Source organism: Apiospora marii (genome assembly GCF_038362585.1).
Source record: "Apiospora marii strain CBS 49790 chromosome Unknown utg000009l_segment0_segment0, whole genome shotgun sequence".
Lineage (NCBI taxonomy): Eukaryota > Fungi > Ascomycota > Sordariomycetes > Amphisphaeriales > Apiosporaceae > Apiospora > Apiospora marii.
In genome coordinates, this window is record NW_027117381.1 from 1 (window position 1) to 16,908 (window position 16,908).

The 16,908-nt window shown below is 51.6% G+C and overlaps 7 protein-coding genes across 7 annotated transcripts; 6 read left to right on the plus strand and 1 right to left on the minus strand.

Moving 5' to 3' along the window:
* Nucleotides 1-1,742: 1,742 nt before the first annotated feature.
* PG985_011474 (uncharacterized protein) lies at nucleotides 1,743-2,734 on the plus strand (the record flags this gene model as incomplete). Its single annotated transcript, XM_066831241.1, has 3 exons — nucleotides 1,743-1,786; nucleotides 2,124-2,283; nucleotides 2,360-2,734. 3 exons carry the CDS (start codon nucleotides 1,743-1,745, stop codon nucleotides 2,732-2,734), a joined length of 579 nt encoding a protein of 192 aa, XP_066679291.1.
* Nucleotides 2,735-3,530: 796 nt separating this feature from the next.
* PG985_011475 (uncharacterized protein) lies at nucleotides 3,531-3,878 on the plus strand (the record flags this gene model as incomplete). The annotated part of the gene is made up of 1 exon (XM_066831242.1): nucleotides 3,531-3,878. One exon carries the CDS (start codon nucleotides 3,531-3,533, stop codon nucleotides 3,876-3,878), a length of 348 nt encoding a protein of 115 aa, XP_066679292.1.
* A 1,211-nt stretch (nucleotides 3,879-5,089) lies between these two features.
* PG985_011476 (uncharacterized protein) lies at nucleotides 5,090-5,793 on the plus strand (the record flags this gene model as incomplete). Its single annotated transcript, XM_066831243.1, has 4 exons — nucleotides 5,090-5,107; nucleotides 5,154-5,379; nucleotides 5,428-5,665; nucleotides 5,718-5,793. 4 exons carry the CDS (start codon nucleotides 5,090-5,092, stop codon nucleotides 5,791-5,793), a joined length of 558 nt encoding a protein of 185 aa, XP_066679293.1.
* A 1,600-nt stretch (nucleotides 5,794-7,393) lies between these two features.
* PG985_011477 (uncharacterized protein) lies at nucleotides 7,394-8,734 on the plus strand (the record flags this gene model as incomplete). The annotated part of the gene is made up of 2 exons (XM_066831244.1): nucleotides 7,394-8,138; nucleotides 8,193-8,734. 2 exons carry the CDS (start codon nucleotides 7,394-7,396, stop codon nucleotides 8,732-8,734), a joined length of 1,287 nt encoding a protein of 428 aa, XP_066679294.1.
* A 1,402-nt stretch (nucleotides 8,735-10,136) lies between these two features.
* PG985_011478 (terpene cyclase) lies at nucleotides 10,137-12,137 on the plus strand (the record flags this gene model as incomplete). Its single annotated transcript, XM_066831245.1, has 1 exon — nucleotides 10,137-12,137. One exon carries the CDS (start codon nucleotides 10,137-10,139, stop codon nucleotides 12,135-12,137), a length of 2,001 nt encoding a protein of 666 aa, XP_066679295.1.
* A 584-nt stretch (nucleotides 12,138-12,721) lies between these two features.
* PG985_011479 (uncharacterized protein) lies at nucleotides 12,722-14,487 on the plus strand (the record flags this gene model as incomplete). The annotated part of the gene is made up of 3 exons (XM_066831246.1): nucleotides 12,722-12,980; nucleotides 13,036-13,473; nucleotides 13,535-14,487. 3 exons carry the CDS (start codon nucleotides 12,722-12,724, stop codon nucleotides 14,485-14,487), a joined length of 1,650 nt encoding a protein of 549 aa, XP_066679296.1.
* A 221-nt stretch (nucleotides 14,488-14,708) lies between these two features.
* Nucleotides 14,709-16,359, minus strand: PG985_011480 (uncharacterized protein; the record flags this gene model as incomplete). Its single annotated transcript, XM_066831247.1, has 8 exons — nucleotides 14,709-15,084; nucleotides 15,162-15,257; nucleotides 15,314-15,513; nucleotides 15,570-15,752; nucleotides 15,821-15,894; nucleotides 15,957-15,990; nucleotides 16,073-16,092; nucleotides 16,155-16,359. 8 exons carry the CDS (start codon nucleotides 16,357-16,359, stop codon nucleotides 14,709-14,711), a joined length of 1,188 nt encoding a protein of 395 aa, XP_066679297.1.
* Nucleotides 16,360-16,908: the final 549 nt, after the last annotated feature.

The window sequence follows — 16,908 nt, forward strand, 5'->3', positions numbered from 1 at the left end:
TAACCCTAACCCTAACCCTAACCCTAACCCTAACCCTAACCCTAACCCTAACCCTAACCCTAAATGGATACCGCTACAGGGTAATTACGGAATAATTATAAGGTGGGTACAGGGTAAGTATAAAATAGTTATAAAATAAATATAAGGTAAGTATAAGGTAATAATAAAAAATTTAATAATAAATTAATACCGTTATAAAATAATTATAAAATAAATATAAAATAAGTATAAAGTAATTATAAAATAATAATAAAAAACTTAGTAATAAATCGATATTATTATAAAATAATTATAAAATAAATATAAAATAATTATAAAATAATTATAAAATAAATATAAAATAATTATAAAATAATTATAAAATAATTATAAAATAATTATAAAATAATTATAAAATAATAATAAAAAATATAATAATAAATCGATACCGTTATAAAATAATTATAAAATAATTATAAAAAACTTAATAATAAATCGATATTATTATAAAATAATTATAAAATAATTATAAAATATATATAAAATAATAAAAAAGTAATTATAAAATAATTATAAAATAATAATAAAAAATTTAATAATAAATCGATTTAATTATAAAATAATTATAAAATAAAAATAAAAAATTTAATAAAAATTTAATATAAATATAAAATAATTATAAAATAATAATAAATAAATTAATATAAATTTAATAATTTTATAAAATAAATATAAACTAATAAAAAATAATTTAATTTAAATTTAAATAATATTATAAAAAATTATAAAATAATAATAAAAAATTAATATTTTTAATAAAAAAATAAATATAAAATATTTTTTAAAAAATTAAAAAAAATTAATATCTTTAATAAAAAATTAAAAAAATTAAATATCTTCGAAAAATAAATTAAAAAATTAAAAAAAACTAAAATTTTTAATAAAAAATTCTTTAAAAAAGAAATTAAAGAAAAAAATTTAAAAAATTTAAAAAATTAAATTTAAAATAAAAAATATTTAAAATAAATTTTTTTAATTAAAAAATATTTAAAATAAATTTTTTTTATTTAAAATAAATTATTTTTATTTAAAACAATTTTTTTTATTTAAAATAAATTTCTTTAATTAAAAAAATATTCGAAATAAATTTCTTCGATCGAAAAAATATTTAAAATAAATTTCTTTAATTAAAAAAATATTCGAAATAAATTTCTTCGATCGAAAAGATATTTAAAATAAATTTCTTCGATTAAAAAAATATTTAATATAAATTTCTTCGATCGAAAAAATTTTCGAAATAAATTTTTTTAATCGAAAAAATATTCGAAATAAATTTCTTCGATCGAAAAAATATTCGAAATAAATTTCTTCGATCGAAAAAATTTTAAATTTTTTTTTTTAAAAAAAATATTAAAAAATTATTTTAAACCGGACGAACTTTTTTTTTCTTTATTAATTTTTTTTTTTAACCTTTATTTAGCTTAAAAAAACGATGTTTTAAAATTAAGTTAACGGTTTCTATATATAGAATTTTATTTATAAAATCGAAGTCCGGTTCTAAGAATTATATTTATAGAATCTTATTTATAGAATTCGATTCTTATTTCCGGTATAAAACCGTATTACGGTTCTATGTTTACCCCATTATACGGAATATGGAATCTTACCTATAAAATGCTACTCCTATTCCGGTATAGAATCGTATTACGGTTCCATATCTACCCTATACCGTACGGGGCATAGAATCCTACTCCTATTTCGACATGGAATCCTACCCCTGCTTTTCCGGCTGCCCCACGCCGCACGGGTAAAATTTATGGAATCGTACTACGGCTCTGAGCATACTATATGATAGGGTACCCACTGCTTAGGACACTTAGTCTTACTTTAATAGCGTGCGAAGCCACTGTAACTATAAGGTTCACGGTTGAAAAGCCGGGAAGCCGTCCTTGACCATCGATCCGGTTCACACCTTGTATTTGCTTCAACCCACTCATTACCCTAGATACATCATGTTATTCCACAGCAGAGATGTCATAACTACATTGGATCTCTTGATTATTCCAGTGATTCCACTGCTTACTATTGATTAGTATATAGCGTTTATTCAAATCGAGATGGAACAACTGACTGACATGTAATAGGGCCAACCAAGTCCAGCGTTTCGACTTGCAGAAGCACCCCGCCGTTGTCGATTTTTTCGGCAATAGGCAGCTCCCCGGCGCCGGCAACTTCCTCGCCTCTTTGGGCATCCGCTGCGCGGACGCCAAGTTCAAGGACCTGGGCCACAACGCTGGCAACGACGTATGTATACCCCAGGGAACCCCCTTTCAGGGCACCCCCTTTTAGGTGCCAGTTGCTGACATTCATGCTCGTGCAGGCCGTGTTCGCGTGTGCCGGGCTTTTGGCGCTCTGCTCGCTCACAGAGCAGCAGAAGCAACAGTACAAGCTTGGCCAGCCCCTGGGCCCGGCCCTCGACTACTCCTTTGTCGGGTTCACACTCGACAAGGTCAACCGCCGCCCGGGGTCCGCCCGAGCACCATCAATGAAGTCGCAGCGCCCCCCCGCCCAGCAGAACCAGAACCGGACGCAACCGGGCCTTTCGGGCGATTTGCTGGCGGCCGTCGGCCGTCGTGAGTTCGTGCGGCCCGCCGTGCGAAACCGGCGTGGCGACGACGACGACGACGACGACGATTCCGATTCAAATTCGGATAAGATTTTTACGTCGCAGGCGGTCAACAACTGGAACCAGTAGTTTGGGTGTTGTTTTGTTGCTTTGTTTGTTTGTTTTTTACGAAATGAAAAGGGGCATGGCCGGCCTGTTTTGTTTTTGTTTGTTATCATTATTGATATGGAAAGGGGGTGGTTTGGCAAGGGGGGGTCTGGCAAGGGGGTTCCGGCAAGGACGTTTCTACAGGGAAAGGGGCGTTTTTTTTATTGCAGCATGAGAACTGCAAATACAGCAAGAGAACTGTATAAGACCAGCAAGAGAACTGGCAACCCACCGACCTTTCGTATGCTTGATCCTATATGTGACTTGATGTGATGTCAGTGGATGGCTGGCAAAAAATTCCTGGATTCGGGAATTATCAGAATAGGGGCCGTTCGGAGCTATCGGATCCTCTGCAGGTGATCCTGCTCCTTTTCGGAAACTCCAGTCGTGCAAGCGCGTACGTCAAGTCTTAGTAACATTGCCCTCTGGCCTCGAGACAGGACGAGCTAGTTTCCGTTAACGAATATAGCATGCAGTGGATGCTGATGGCTATAGTGTCAGTCTCACAATCACCGAATTCATATCCCTCAGCCATATTAGCCCCGTTCGCGATAGTCTTCTTCCCAGAGCTCCCTCGAGTGCCCTGGCGCATGTCAAGCTGGGTCGGTAGTATCCAGCCCCTTCAATCGATGTCACATCAGTCACCAGGCAATTGAAGTTTAGAGATTTAACGAGTCTAGAGGCCGATTCGGTGCATGTGTGGCCGCGGCATAGCCAACTGCCCCTTCACTCTGCTTTATGAATAAATAGGAACAGATAACGACATAGTGTGAATGCCATGGTGCCTCGCTTGAACTCTGCCAAGCTTCAGCGTAGCATCGATCACTATGGCAAGAATCCCAAGGCCCCCAAGCGAAAAGCTGATGCCATGTATGATGAAAAGTCCAACCTTTCCAAGCTCCCTCGTGGTGGTGGTGGTTCTCGTCGCCTGTTTTGCGTATCTGGCTCAGTCCATGTCTCGCCGGGAAGATGGGAGCCAGTCTTTTGGATACAGTTCCTGGTTTTTCCAGGGTTTATCCGTCGTGTGGGAGGAAGCCACACTTGGCTGGTTCCGTCTATTTGTGTCTGGTTTATCTGGGCTTCCAGGGTTCTTGTTGACTGGGCTGTTAATGACACGCTGGTCTAGTGTATGGGCTTATCTGGTTTCCATGGCCATTTATCAACGAGGTTGGCATATCCATGATCAACTTCTTTGACCGCGTCATGGATCTCGAGTGGATTGCTGGAGATTGTGGCGAGTCTAAGTTGCCCGTATGTTGGGTTCTTTCATCTGTGATTCTCTGGACATAGGTTTACTTTCCCTTATTGGGCCTCCATGGAAAACAATCCCCTTCCCCACCCATTGGAACTGACCCCCACATGCTTTGTGAACTACTCTGTGACATGTTTAACAACCCTCAGGCGATACGCATCTAAGTTAGGCATGGTCGACTGATATGAAGGTGGAGGACCCAATGGTGAAATACTTTCCCATGGTGTTGCTCCTAGCTGGAGACTTTGCACTGGAAGGGTGGTCGGTTGACCGGGCATGATGTATTAAACACTCGGGGGGTACACTCAGGGGGCGTTGGCGTTGCACTGGTTGTCCATCTGCACGACGCGATGCATGCTTGGTTCTGGGAAAGCCACAATTTCGGGCTAAGATTAGCAAGGCATGTCTGGCAGGCCGGAGCCTCTTCACTGCTCGAGACGGGAAAATTAGCAGTGTGGACGAAGCCGGGCGAAGCAGCGGGAATATCACTTGCCTTGGCTCCATGCTCGGCGAAGGGGAGGCCCAGTCATTCTCGCAATTGCCACCGGATCACAGGGCTGTTAGTGTTTCTGGCAGCGTCAGACGAGGACAGCGGCAGCTGCACGCAGATGGGGAGTTACAGGCGCCTGACTTAGGCTTGACAGAAGTCTTGCGGTTTGTCGGGCGTAGTTGGGGTCTTCTGGGATCCGCGCAGATGGCGAGGTTTGTGTGCAGTGTTCTGATGAGAGTGATGAAGGAGGAGTGGCCCTGTTGTGGTGAAGGAAAACAAGCACCAAGTCGCAGGCACCTTGGTGACCAGATCAAAGCAAATTGCCTGTTGAGTCCAGTGCGGGAGGCTGGCAGGCAACCACCGGCCCGTGGGCGCCTAGCACAATCCAACAGTTTCCATTGCTAGGCTTGCGAAAGGCGGCCAGGCACCTTCCCTCGAGTTGTGTTTGACATTTCTCGTTGTGGGGCGTGTCACATATCAGACCAAGAGCCAAGTTGCAGGCCCAAGGCACCAACGTAGAAGGAGGATGGCTCGATTGATTGACTGCAACTGTTTGCCATTTGAGCTCCGCACGTCGTTGCAACAGCCAGAAGGCATGGGCACACCTGCAAAGGTAAGCCTTGACATCCAACTCTTCCCATCTCTCTGCCAATACCAAGACACTGACCACCCTTCTTCCAATCCTACAACCTCGACTTGAGCACCTCCCACACACACACACGAGATCTCTGCCTGCTTGGTCTGGGGACCCCGCCGGGGTTGGCCAGAGCATCGCAACTCCTCTAGCGTCGCCACAGCCGCCGGGGCCAGCCCCAACATCACCTCAGGTGGCTGGCTCCGGCTCCTGGTCAACCTCAGTGGGCTTGAAGAAGAAAGCTCCCCACCGTAAGTAATCCGTCTCATGCAATCCCGAACTTTGCTTCAACTGACAAGTGAGAAGTGAGAAGCACAACTCACCAGCGGAAGAGCAACACTCCTCACAGACAATCGAGCGAGGTTCGTACAACCCGACTCCCCCACCCCCACTACACCCAATTCTCTCTGACGAAACGGTGCAGGTGGCGGCTGCCCCCCAGGCTTCCCTCCATCTGGGGGCAGCCCGCTGCCTCTGGAGGACCGACCAGTACAGCTGGAAGGACACAGACTGGTGGTACTGGGATGGGCTCGCCCTGTAAGTTCATCATTCATGAACGGTCATGGTCACGTTTACTAATTATCAATAGGATATGCGCAGAACCTTTGACAAGCAAAGGCCACTTCCGGGGCCGATTATATCGAGACGCACGAAAGCGGCAGTGAGGACGAGATCTGAGGTCCATGGCAATCACTATTCTCTAGGCTCAAGGAAGGAGACCTAGACAAACACATAGCATGTATAATTGTTGTATCAACAGCGATTTCCGCAATCTCGGCAACTGGGGTGAGGACAATCACTTGTGTACATACAAGTAGCTATTTAGAAATCAATACCTGACACATCAACACCCATCAAGCACTTGCAGTAGTCTTCGCACTCTGTGGTCCCGTCCTTGAAGCCGCCGCAGACGCCGGCATACCATACGGATAACATGTACAAGTAGAGGTGGAAATGGCAATTGCGCCTTTACATCACAGACTCGAAGCAGTGTCGTACGTCATCGATGGGAGCGCCAATTGAATCCTGATCTTGAATTCTGGGTGCGATTCCACTGTAGCCAATTCCACACACGTCGCCAATGCCGCACGGCGAGAAGGCATCAAGTCCGACGGAACTCAAGCAGGAGGAAGCAGTTGGGATTAGGCATGGTTTGTGTAGATTGCCTGTCATTGAATAAGAATACGAGTAAGCCACTTCTTGAGAAGATCCATGGGTAATTCAATCAACCGTTCATCAATGGAGAGCATCTACTGGTTGGAAGATGTAGTTGGCGAAGAAGCCGTTTTCACAGCATTTCCCTAGGCGCCCGCTAGGGAGCGTGGTGCACTAACAATCGCTAGCTCAGAGACTGGAACCCCCGTGGCTAAACTCAAGCTAGCAGCAAGTTTCTGAGAACTCAGGCAGTTTAGGTGACGGTGCAACCAATTCCCCGATCCAGAATATTGCGAAACATCTTGAAGACAAGGCGGCCCGAAATCGTAAACTTACCGACTGCAGTATCTGGGCTTCGAAAAGCAATTACTCACTCGTTTGGACGTGGATCTCGCCAGTAAAACTGGGTTGGGAACAATCTGACAATGGAGTGAGTCCCCTGGAACAGTTGGAGCTGCCAAGCAGCAGCTGGATTGTGGTGGGGCGAGACGATACAGTCGGGGACATCACGTGATACGCACCGACCACCGCTTAAACCAACAGCTTAGGCACCAGCCACCAGCCTCCCAAAGGCTTCCTTCCCCATAGCAATCAAAGAAGCGAGCAAGTCAATTGATCACTCATCAACTTCAAATCTCCACCACCACCACTACCACCACCACCATCTCACGCAACTTTTCATCATCATCATCGCCGCACCGCCTCGCCGACCATCAATTAACACGTTGGGTGCACAGCAGTCGGGCGCCTGTACTTCACGACCAGTGCCATTTTCTACTGGTTCTACCCACCGGTCGCGTCTTGCAGTCTCCTGCTCGACACCACTTGTGGAAGGCTAGGGCACTGGGAAGGGGTCTCTCGTCTCCTCGTCCATCTCGGCTGCGCTTGCGCGGCAAGGAGAGGAGCTCGGCAGATCGCCACCCGTCGAACCCGGCGCCTTTCTGTTGTTGCATCGCGACCGCTGTTGCGTTGCATTGCGCCGGCGAGGCCAAGTGCGCGCGCGCGCGCATTTATTCGTCCATTTGATTTCAATCTACAACGGCAGCGAAGCCAGTGGTAAGTGGTGACGCGTCCGCTCTTGGAAACTGACCAGATCTAGGTGCCGCCAACATGTCGTCGAACCCGAGTTCCCATCCATCTTTGAAGATTTCCCGCGTAGCCCTGCAGTGGTCCGAAACAAACCACGAAGCGTCCTCCTCATTTTTGACCACGCCTGATCCCTCTGATGCACGCATTGTATTTGAAGCCCAAACGAGTCCAGTACAGATTGACGCCGATCGCAAAGACGAGCCTACGGGCGTTTTCCTTCAACTGTCCGTTCCCCTCAAGTTGAAGGGAATCTTTGTCCACGCGCCCGTCCACGTCCACATCCATCCGAACCAGATCCAGTCACCGGCATACAGCAACGATATCGATGTCCCCGATGCGGTACGAGCCAAGATGCCGGGCCGGCTGGCGCGGCTTTCCATGGTGCTCAGCGAGCCTGTGCGCCTCATCATCCCCAGCAACACCCCATCTCCGCTGCGCGCAAGAAGCCGTGCCTCTGGCCAAGTCCTCGACGCCCTCCGATCGCTGGCCCGCGCCACTCAGCTTTCCATCTACATGGCCGACGATGAAGCGTCGCGATCCCACCTGCAGCACTTGTGCTCGTTGCTGGCTGCTGGCCGTGGCGTGCCGCTGCCGCCGTACACCGAGACATTCCGACTTTTTGGCGGGTCGGGGGGTTGTCGATGGCTGGACCAATATCCAGACCCTCCATCACCAGTACACCCCTCGGCCGAGGAAGACCACGACAGTTTGCCGCCGCCGCGATACGATGAGCTGGGTCCAGGGCCGCCTATGCCCCCCATCTCGAGTACGTTCAGCCATGCTTCCTCCATCCCAATTTGAAATATCTAACCTTGCGTAGCCAAGTCGGAATCTCAGGGCACGAAGCGGCAGCGGCATCGTCGCAGCACCAGCAGCACCTGCAGCGAGGCTTCGGCCTTCGCGGACGCCGGGCTGCAGGTCAAGAAGCCCGACCTGCGCGCTTCTCCACCCCGACTCGAACCCGCGACCGAATCCTCGGCAATGCTTCAACGGCTCACCCTCTTGGAGATGCTCGTCCAGGCGCAAGCCCGCCAGATCGACGAGCTGCTTGCGGACAACCGGCAACAAAAGGATCGGATTCGCGAGTGCGAGGCGGACATTGGGGCGGTGCGACAGGCGGCCGAACGCGCGAACGGTCGGGTGGAGGAGCTGGAGCTGGAGATGGCGCTGCAGCGCGACGACCTGGAGCGGGTGGACGGCGAGGTGCAGTACTGCCGCGAGCAAGAAGAGGAAATCGCCGAGGTCGTGGCCAGCGCTGTCTCGGACCGGATAACGGACGCTGTGACGGAGGCCGTGACGGAACGCATCGCGACGCGGGGGCTCGTCGCGAGGAATATATCTTTTTCTTTAGGGGATGAATGACGTTTGTTCTCTACTTGACGTGCTGCTGATCTGTCGCACGGGTCCTGATGTCGTGTCCGTTTTGTGAAGCCGTACCCAGAACATATGCTCGCCAACTTGCGTCAAAGTGAAACCCTGCCCTGGCACGTGCTTGGTTGCAGTCAGTCCATAGTGTTCCCATCGCACGCCCATCCGGCCACAACCGAGCTTTTCGGAAATTCGAAAACGGCGGCATTGGCTGAGGCGGTGTGTGTCGAGCTCTTTGCAGACAAATGATTACGTGCAGTAATGCATCAGGTAGTGGTGCTAGGGATTGGGTACTTGACAAATTTCGCAACATTTGGACGGTCTACTCATACCGGATGCCAACTGCGTTCCTCACGACGGCACCACGCGTCTCCAAGGTTCGCCGAGTTTGCGCGTAGAAAACATTTGTTTGGCTATCTCAACAAGCCGAAAATAGCAGTGTTTCGTGGCGGGGGCCTCACCGCTTTGCCCTCGCTCAATTTGTCCGCACTCTGTCTTCCTATGAACCGGACACTATTATCAATGACATTCATTTGCAGCAGTCGTCCCACCTGCGACGGTCCGTTGCAGGTACGTTGGCGTGCCGCCGACCCGATCACAGCACTTCCCACTGCAGTGTCAAAATGCTGTATCGCAACTGGCAGAGCGACAGCCGCGGCAAGCCGTTCCCTCTCCAGTTTACCTTCAGGAGGTTCCTCCAAGCCGGATGGTCTTCGGTACTACAGAGCGAGTGGATATCAGACAGCACAATTGAAAGCATCTTGTTGATTGATGCCGTGAGATTGGGCTGTCCCGAGTCAAAGCCAAAGTCAGCTTTTGCGTTTCGGGGCAGTTGTGCAAGCCATAGGACAGTCGCTTGTCTGCTTCAAGTGCGACCCGCGTACCGCACGAGGTAGCTAAAGAAAGAAACTTGTCAGCTCTGGCTACTGCACCAAATTGCATACCCGATATACTGCAGACTTGCAGACTCATCTGCAGACGCGGCCTTTGGATGGCATGTGACCAGCTTCAATCTCTGGTGGCTCAAAACAAGGTGTAGAGTGAGTCAGGCCACCCGGCCTCAGAAGTCTACCAACTCCCCAAGCGCGACATTGCCTACATATGCACAATATGAAACATCCAAGACGGCCCGAGTTTGGCATGACCGGCAATAGCTAAGAACCAAAGTTGGCCGGCTTGTTAGTTGTACACGAAGGGTGGCTTCTCTTGGCTTGAAGCCTCAGATATGTCGAGCATGTTGAAGTCGGGCGCAACCAGTGGCTGTTCAAGTCAGAACGCTCGATACCGAGTACATCTAGACTTGCCGGTCATTCCAAATGCCCCCAACTGCATACCCGTATATCATGCCAGCCTGCCACTCTCATCCTGAACCATCACAATGAGCCGCTCCTTAACCATGGACATGGAGAACCTCTCACTTCGCCTAGAGGCCGAAGAAGCCTTGGAACAGGCGGTGCAATTTTCGTTCGACGAACAAAAGGAAGACGGCCATTGGGTGGCCGAAACGTCGTCGGATGCCACCTTCACCTCCGAGTACGTCATGTTCAAATACGCCGTCGGCCTGGACTTGAAAGCAGACGGCGACGCCATCAAGCTCTGGCTGCTCCGAGACCAGAAACAAGACGGCTCTTGGGGCCTGGCGCCCGAACTGCCCGGCAACATCTCCACCACCACCGAGGCATACCTGGCACTCAAGATCCTCGGCGTCTCGTCCGACGAAAAGGCCATGCTCAAGGCGCGGGACTTTATGATCCAGAGCGGCGGCGTTGCCAAGGCCCGGTTCTTCACGCGCTTCTTCCTCGCGACCTTTGGGCTGTTCCCGTGGGCCGCCATCCCCCAAATCCCGGCCGAGCTTATCCTCCTGCCGGCGTCGTCTCCGCTCAACATCTACACCCTCTCGTCGTGGGCGCGGAGCACCATGATACCCGTACTCATCGTCGCTCACCATAAGCCTCTGTACGCCCTGCCAAACGGCCGTAGCTCCGACAACGACTTCCTCGACGAGCTGTGGGTAGACCCGAAGAACAAGAACATCCCTTTTGCGCCACCCCTGTCCAAACTCTTCTGGGAAAGCGATTGGATCCAGCTTTTCTTCACCGCCGCCGACAAAGTCCTGGCTTTCGCCGGCGGGCTCAGGAACTTCCCCACCCGAAGGACGGCCTTGACAAGATGTGTGGAGTGGCTGCTGGAACACCAAGAGGCCGAGGGAGACTGGGCCGGGTTCTTCCCTCCCATGCACGGCAGCGTTTGGGCCCTGCTTCTGGAGGGGTATCCTCTCGATCATGATGTGATCAAGCGCGGGCTCTCCGCTCTTGAGCGGCTGGCGGTGCAGGACGAGGGTGGCAAGCGACTGACGGCCACTGTGTCGCCCGTGTGGGACACGTCCCTCATGGCCGTCTCCATGTGCGACGCCGGGGTGGGCTCGGACCCCCGCATGTGCAAGGCCGCCGAGTGGCTCCAGTGCCGCCAGCTCATGGGCCCCGAAGGCGACTGGCGCGTCTACAGCCCGTGCCAGCAGCCCGGGGGTTGGAGTTTCCAATATCACAACAGATGGTACCCCGATGTCGATGACACCGCTGTCGTCGTTATGGCGCTTGCCAAACAAGACCACCACTTCGTCGAGTCCGACTCCTGCGTCCACGCGTTGACGTGGATCATGGGGATGCAGAATCACGACGGCGGCTGGGGCGCCTTCGACTGCTACAACGACAAGCTCTGGCTGCACAAGATCCCGTTCAGCGACATGGACAGCTTGTGCGACCCCAGCACGGCCGACGTCACCGGTCGCATCTTGGAGTGCTTCGGCTTGATGCTGTCGTATGGGACCAAACGTCTGGGAGAGCCGATGGAGGCGAGACTAGCTGCTTCGGCGGCACGTGCTGTCGACTACCTGCTGAAAGAGCAGGAGAAGACGGGTCCCTGGTGGGGTCGCTGGGGCAGCAACTACATCTATGGTACTGGTAACGTGCTTCGCGGGCTGGTGCACTTTGGCCGATCCGACCCGAAGGTGTGCGCGTCGCTCGAGACGGCCGTGGCCTGGTTCGAGTCCGTCCAGAATGCCGACGGGGGCTGGGGCGAGACCTTGGCGTCGTACGAGTTCCCCAAGATGGCCGGGCGAGGGGGGGCCGAGCAACGCGGCCCAGACGGCCTGGGCCCTCCAGTCACTGCTGCTGTTCCGCCCCGCCTCGTCGCGGGCGATCCAGGGCGGCATCTCGTGGCTGGTGAGCAACCAGACCGTCGAGTCCGGCAACGGAGGGGCGTCGTGGCCGGCCGACTTCTACACCGGCACCGGCTTCCCGGGGGTGCTCTACCTGGGATACCCGCTCTACCATCATGCGTTCCCGGTCATGGCTTTGAGCAAGTATCTCGCTGCCCAGAAGGGAGTGGTCCACCGTGAGTTTAAAGTCGAGGGCTGATAGCATTTCATTTTTGCTCCGACCAAAAGTCGGCATGCCGAGCTGCCAACGTCGAAAGGGTGTCTTGCTTTTGTTAGATTTGGTAGTAATGCAGTGCTTATTCTCAACCTGGTCTACGTTGATGTCATCATATCAACCCCGTGAAGGTACAACTCAGTGATCCAAAGACTAGTGACATCCCAATTCCAACCCGATAAGCTGCCGGTTCATCTCGTCATGCGGTCTTGGCGGCAGATCTTGGCCTGAGATTCTCCAAATACCAAGATGCCAAGATCACTTTTCCAGGGGCTTGGGTTACTATAACTCTCTGCAGCCCCTCACTTCCCCATACCAAGCGCCACCCCTCTTCGAGACCTTCCTCATCGGGGGATGGGATGGGAGCTGATTGCCATCGCATGAAAGAGCCGATAGCGCTTCAAGTATTCCGACGACGTTATCATGCCTGCTTCTGGGGGTACTTCTGGTGGTATAAATGGTTGATGCTGTCCAGTATTTGGCGACCGCTACTGTGACGGCCCAACTCTGTCGTGCCACCTTCGGTTGACCTCACCATCAGGATTTCACGATGTTCGTAACCACCCCTGCCAACCTTCGCTGGGTTGCCCTCTCGGTACTTCCCATTGCCTGGGCACAGTCTGGCGGCCCTCAGTCGGGACTACAGTATGGGGAGAACTGGTTACCGACTGTCAAGGACAGCGAGCTGGTGGCGCAAAACTTCCCCGACGTCGATATTGAGCTGCTGTCTCCTGCCTTCTTGGATCCGCAGTCGGTGCCTGAACGGTTTACGAATGGCACCGAGGGCCCAACTGGCCATTCGGAGCTTGGTTTGTTACCGCATTCAAAGCTATTTGAGAGACACTCGCTAACAAAATTTGATAGAATCCTTCATCAAAGACCTGGCGGAAAAGAATGACTGGATGGAGTACCAACCCGGCGACTTCCTCTCGGAAGAAGGTCGCACCATCCCCTACGTCTTCTTATCGCAGCCCAGCCCGTCCAATAGCAGCAACACCTCAAAGAACAAGCTCCGGGTGTACCTCCAGGGCGCCATCCATGGCAACGAGCCCGCGGCAGACCAGTCCGTCCTGGCGCTCCTGGGCAAGATGGACGCCAACCAGACGTGGACCAAGTCGCTCCTCGAGAAGATGGACATCAAGATCCTGCCGCGGTACAACGTGGACGGGGTGGATTACTTCCAGCGCCAGCTGGCCGTCAACCTGGACCCGAACCGCGAGCACATCAAGCTGATGCGGGCGCAGTCTCGCAGCATCAAGCGCGTCGTCAGCGAGTACAGCCCCCACATCTCCATCGACATGCGTAGGTCACCACTCTGATAATCACTGTTCCTGATACTAGGTACTGACTCTTGGCGTTGTAGACGAGTTCACGGCCCCGACGGTGTACGGCGGCCACTACCAGCACGGCGCCGACTCGCTGATCTCGGGCGGCATCAACCTTAACATCCACCAGGCCATCCGCAACCAGGTTCTGGACCACTTCATCCCCGCCATGGGCGCCCGTCTCGAGTCGTACGGCCTGCGCTGGGAACACTACGCGACGGGCGCTTCCAACAGTACACCCGGTTCCGCCATCTCACTGACTCAGGCGGTCACGGAGGCGCGCACTGGACGGAACGCCGTTGGGCTCACACAAGCCATCTCGTTTCTGCTGGAAATGCGCGGCATCCGGATTGGCAACCAGCACTTCCAGCGTCGAGTCGCGACGGCGCTGATCAAGATTGAAGCGATCCTCGAGCTGGCCCGAGACCAGACCGACGACATCTACTCCACAGTCGAGGGCGCCATTGCCGAATTTATCGACAGCGACGACAACATCGTGGTCACGGACTCGTACCCCCGCTCCAACCGCACCTTCACCATGATCGACCAGCGCAACGGCAACGTGGTCCAGGCGCCGGTGACGTGGTACGAGACGACGCCCTCGCGTGCCAACCTGACGCGCGCCCGGCCCGAGGCCTATATCATCCCTCGGAGCTGGGCCGACATCGCCGAGCGCCTCGAGATTCTGGGGCTCGAGGTCGAGACCCTGGACGACGAGTTCCGGGGCCCCGTTGAGGCCATGACGGTGGCGTCGTCGAAACTGGGGTCCAGCCTGTACGAGGGCCACGTCCTCAACACGGTGACGACGGAAACGTCTACGCGCGAGGTGGTTCTGCCCGCCGGCAGCTTCCGGATCAGCACGAGACAGAAGAACGCCGCGCTGGCCTTTACGGCACTTGAGCCCGAGAATATCGACAGTTATGTTACTTTTAACATCATCCCGGTCGCACGAGGGGATGAGTACCCGGTATTCCGGATCCCGAGGTCGTGATTTCTCTGGTCCTCATACCCAAAGGTCTACGCCTGCTGGGGGTTAATTAATTAATCAATGTCATATCTGTCAAATAGCCATAAGTAGCAATTAGAATGATTGGGGGCATCAGCGAGCTCGGAGCGGCGAACAGCCGATGAACCCATCATGGCTATGTGTGTTCTACCTTGTCATCTAGAGTACACTCTGCATTCGTTCTCAACAGTATCACAGGCCAACTACTACTTGGTGTCATACTCCACAGACACCGTGACTGTCTCGGTGATGATGGCCCGATCGCTGCTTGCGTCGTTGGACCGGTTCGTGACCCCAAGCGATGCGATGCCATCATCATCCGCCCTGCGTCCGGCATTGATCTTGGTGCTGTGGCCGATTCCGTACATCATCTCATCCCCCTCCTCACCGAACCTGGCATAGTAGTTTCTCTGGGTCGGAATCTGACCAAACGTCACCAGGGCAGGGTTGTGCTGGTATGTGTCCTTGCTCGACTTGCCACGAGACGATGAATCCCCAATGAGGCTGGGGGCGACATGGCGGAAGAACCGACGGAGGGTAGGCGTCGATCCGCAGATGATGATCAGATTGGCCTCGATGATTCTATTTCGCGGCCACAGGAAACGATCAGTCTTTATTATGTCTGATGTTACGGAAGTCGTGGGAGAGAGGGAACTTACGCCCATAGACTCGGTTGCGCAATGACCCATGACTGATCTGCGTTGCCCAGGAGCATGGGTAGATATGCACACCTCACGATCGACGTGACTACAGTTCTGCAGAAAATCAGTATCAAAGGAATGTGGATTTGGAAGGAGGTGGCGAGACAGACGCAGAAGCGAACGTGAAGATGATGGCGACGCCAATCTTTTGCACCTTGGGCATTCGAAGCTGCGAGATCAGGCGGATCGGGAGCAAGAACAGTATCAGATCAGTGATGATATTCGCAATGGCTGTCGCAAAGTACAGCTTAACCACGTCAATGCAGGAGCCCTCCGTAGCCGGGATGCTGACGTCCCAGCTTTTACGAACCTATCGACCCGGGCTTAGCTAGATTAGCATGGCACCGGCAGAAGAAGGCTACTTACAGGTCGGCAGGAGAAGATCATGACGAAGATGAGCACGACCGTGTGGGTCATTACAAGGCCAACAGTTGCCCATGAACAGATCTTGAACCACCCACTCGGCGCCAGGCGAAGGAACACGACGAGAAGAGACATCTTGGCGAAGCTGCCGGCGAGCACGTAGAGCGGAGGGCTGACCCAGGAGAGCTTCACGTTTCTCGTCAGCACAACGTTACGATTAAGTGGACCGGAAGATGGAGCGGACAGGCATATACCAGGAGAAAGGATTCGTATTTTGGTATGGGTAGCTCCCAGCCATGAACGCCTTCGATGGCGGCATCAAACTCGTCTGTGTGGTTGTGGTAAGCAGATGCTCGGCTGATTCGATTGCGTGAGGGGACATTGACGTACAGACCAGTATCAGCTGTGTTGCTTGACCAAAAACCTGAGTGCAGCCGTGTTAGCTCGCAGGACTCTCAGAAAAGCTGTTGCTTGCAATCGCAATGCTATCGCCGGACGGCACGAACCCAAGAGAAGACCAGAAACACTGCCATTGATGCTTGTGGTCAGCTAATCATTCACCGACGTTGTACTGTATGTCTGTCTCACCATCATCCCATTCGAGGCCGCCATCGAAGACAACCCTTGTGTACAGCCTTTGCGCGAGAAATATCAGAGCCAGGGCGCTCCCAATTGCATAGCACCAGTAGATCCCCACGTCACCGTTTCTCTGGGGGTTGGCGAGGTTGACAATGTACCCCGGCGGCGGCGTGAGCAACACACGTGTGCCGTCTACCTCGGGGAATCCCGACATCAGCGGCAGTCTAGGCCGAGTTTGAGCGCCACCTATCTCGGGGTCTCAAAGGGCTCGAGTCGAGGTGGAAAGAGGGCACGTCGGTAGTCGTTGGGAGGCTGTCGCAGATCGATTTGCGGGCTCCGCTGAGGGGCCGCCCGACCGCAAAGAGGAGATATTATATGGTTCCAAGAGGGGAGAGCTGAACCAAACGAAAGCAGAGTTCCTCGCACGTAAAAGAGTGCTCAGGCAGCAAAGAGTCACCGTAGCTGGCTGGACTTGACCAGTCGGAGCCTGGAGTAAGTTCTATCTTAAACCCATTCACCCAGCGCGGGCCATCGCGGTGCAGATAACATTGTACTTACCCGTGGCGCGCATGATTGAAACCTGCTGGTTGGGCATGTACACGCTGTGCTTGGGTTGCATTTGATCGCTGCATTGCAGCATATATGCAATGGTAGCTGTGTTATATCAACAACCCACGCATCAGCTGTCGAATGCAATCAAAGTCGGGGGTCGGCAAGCGAGCAAGCTAGCTACGCCGCAATGCATGCATCCTTGTGCAGGAAG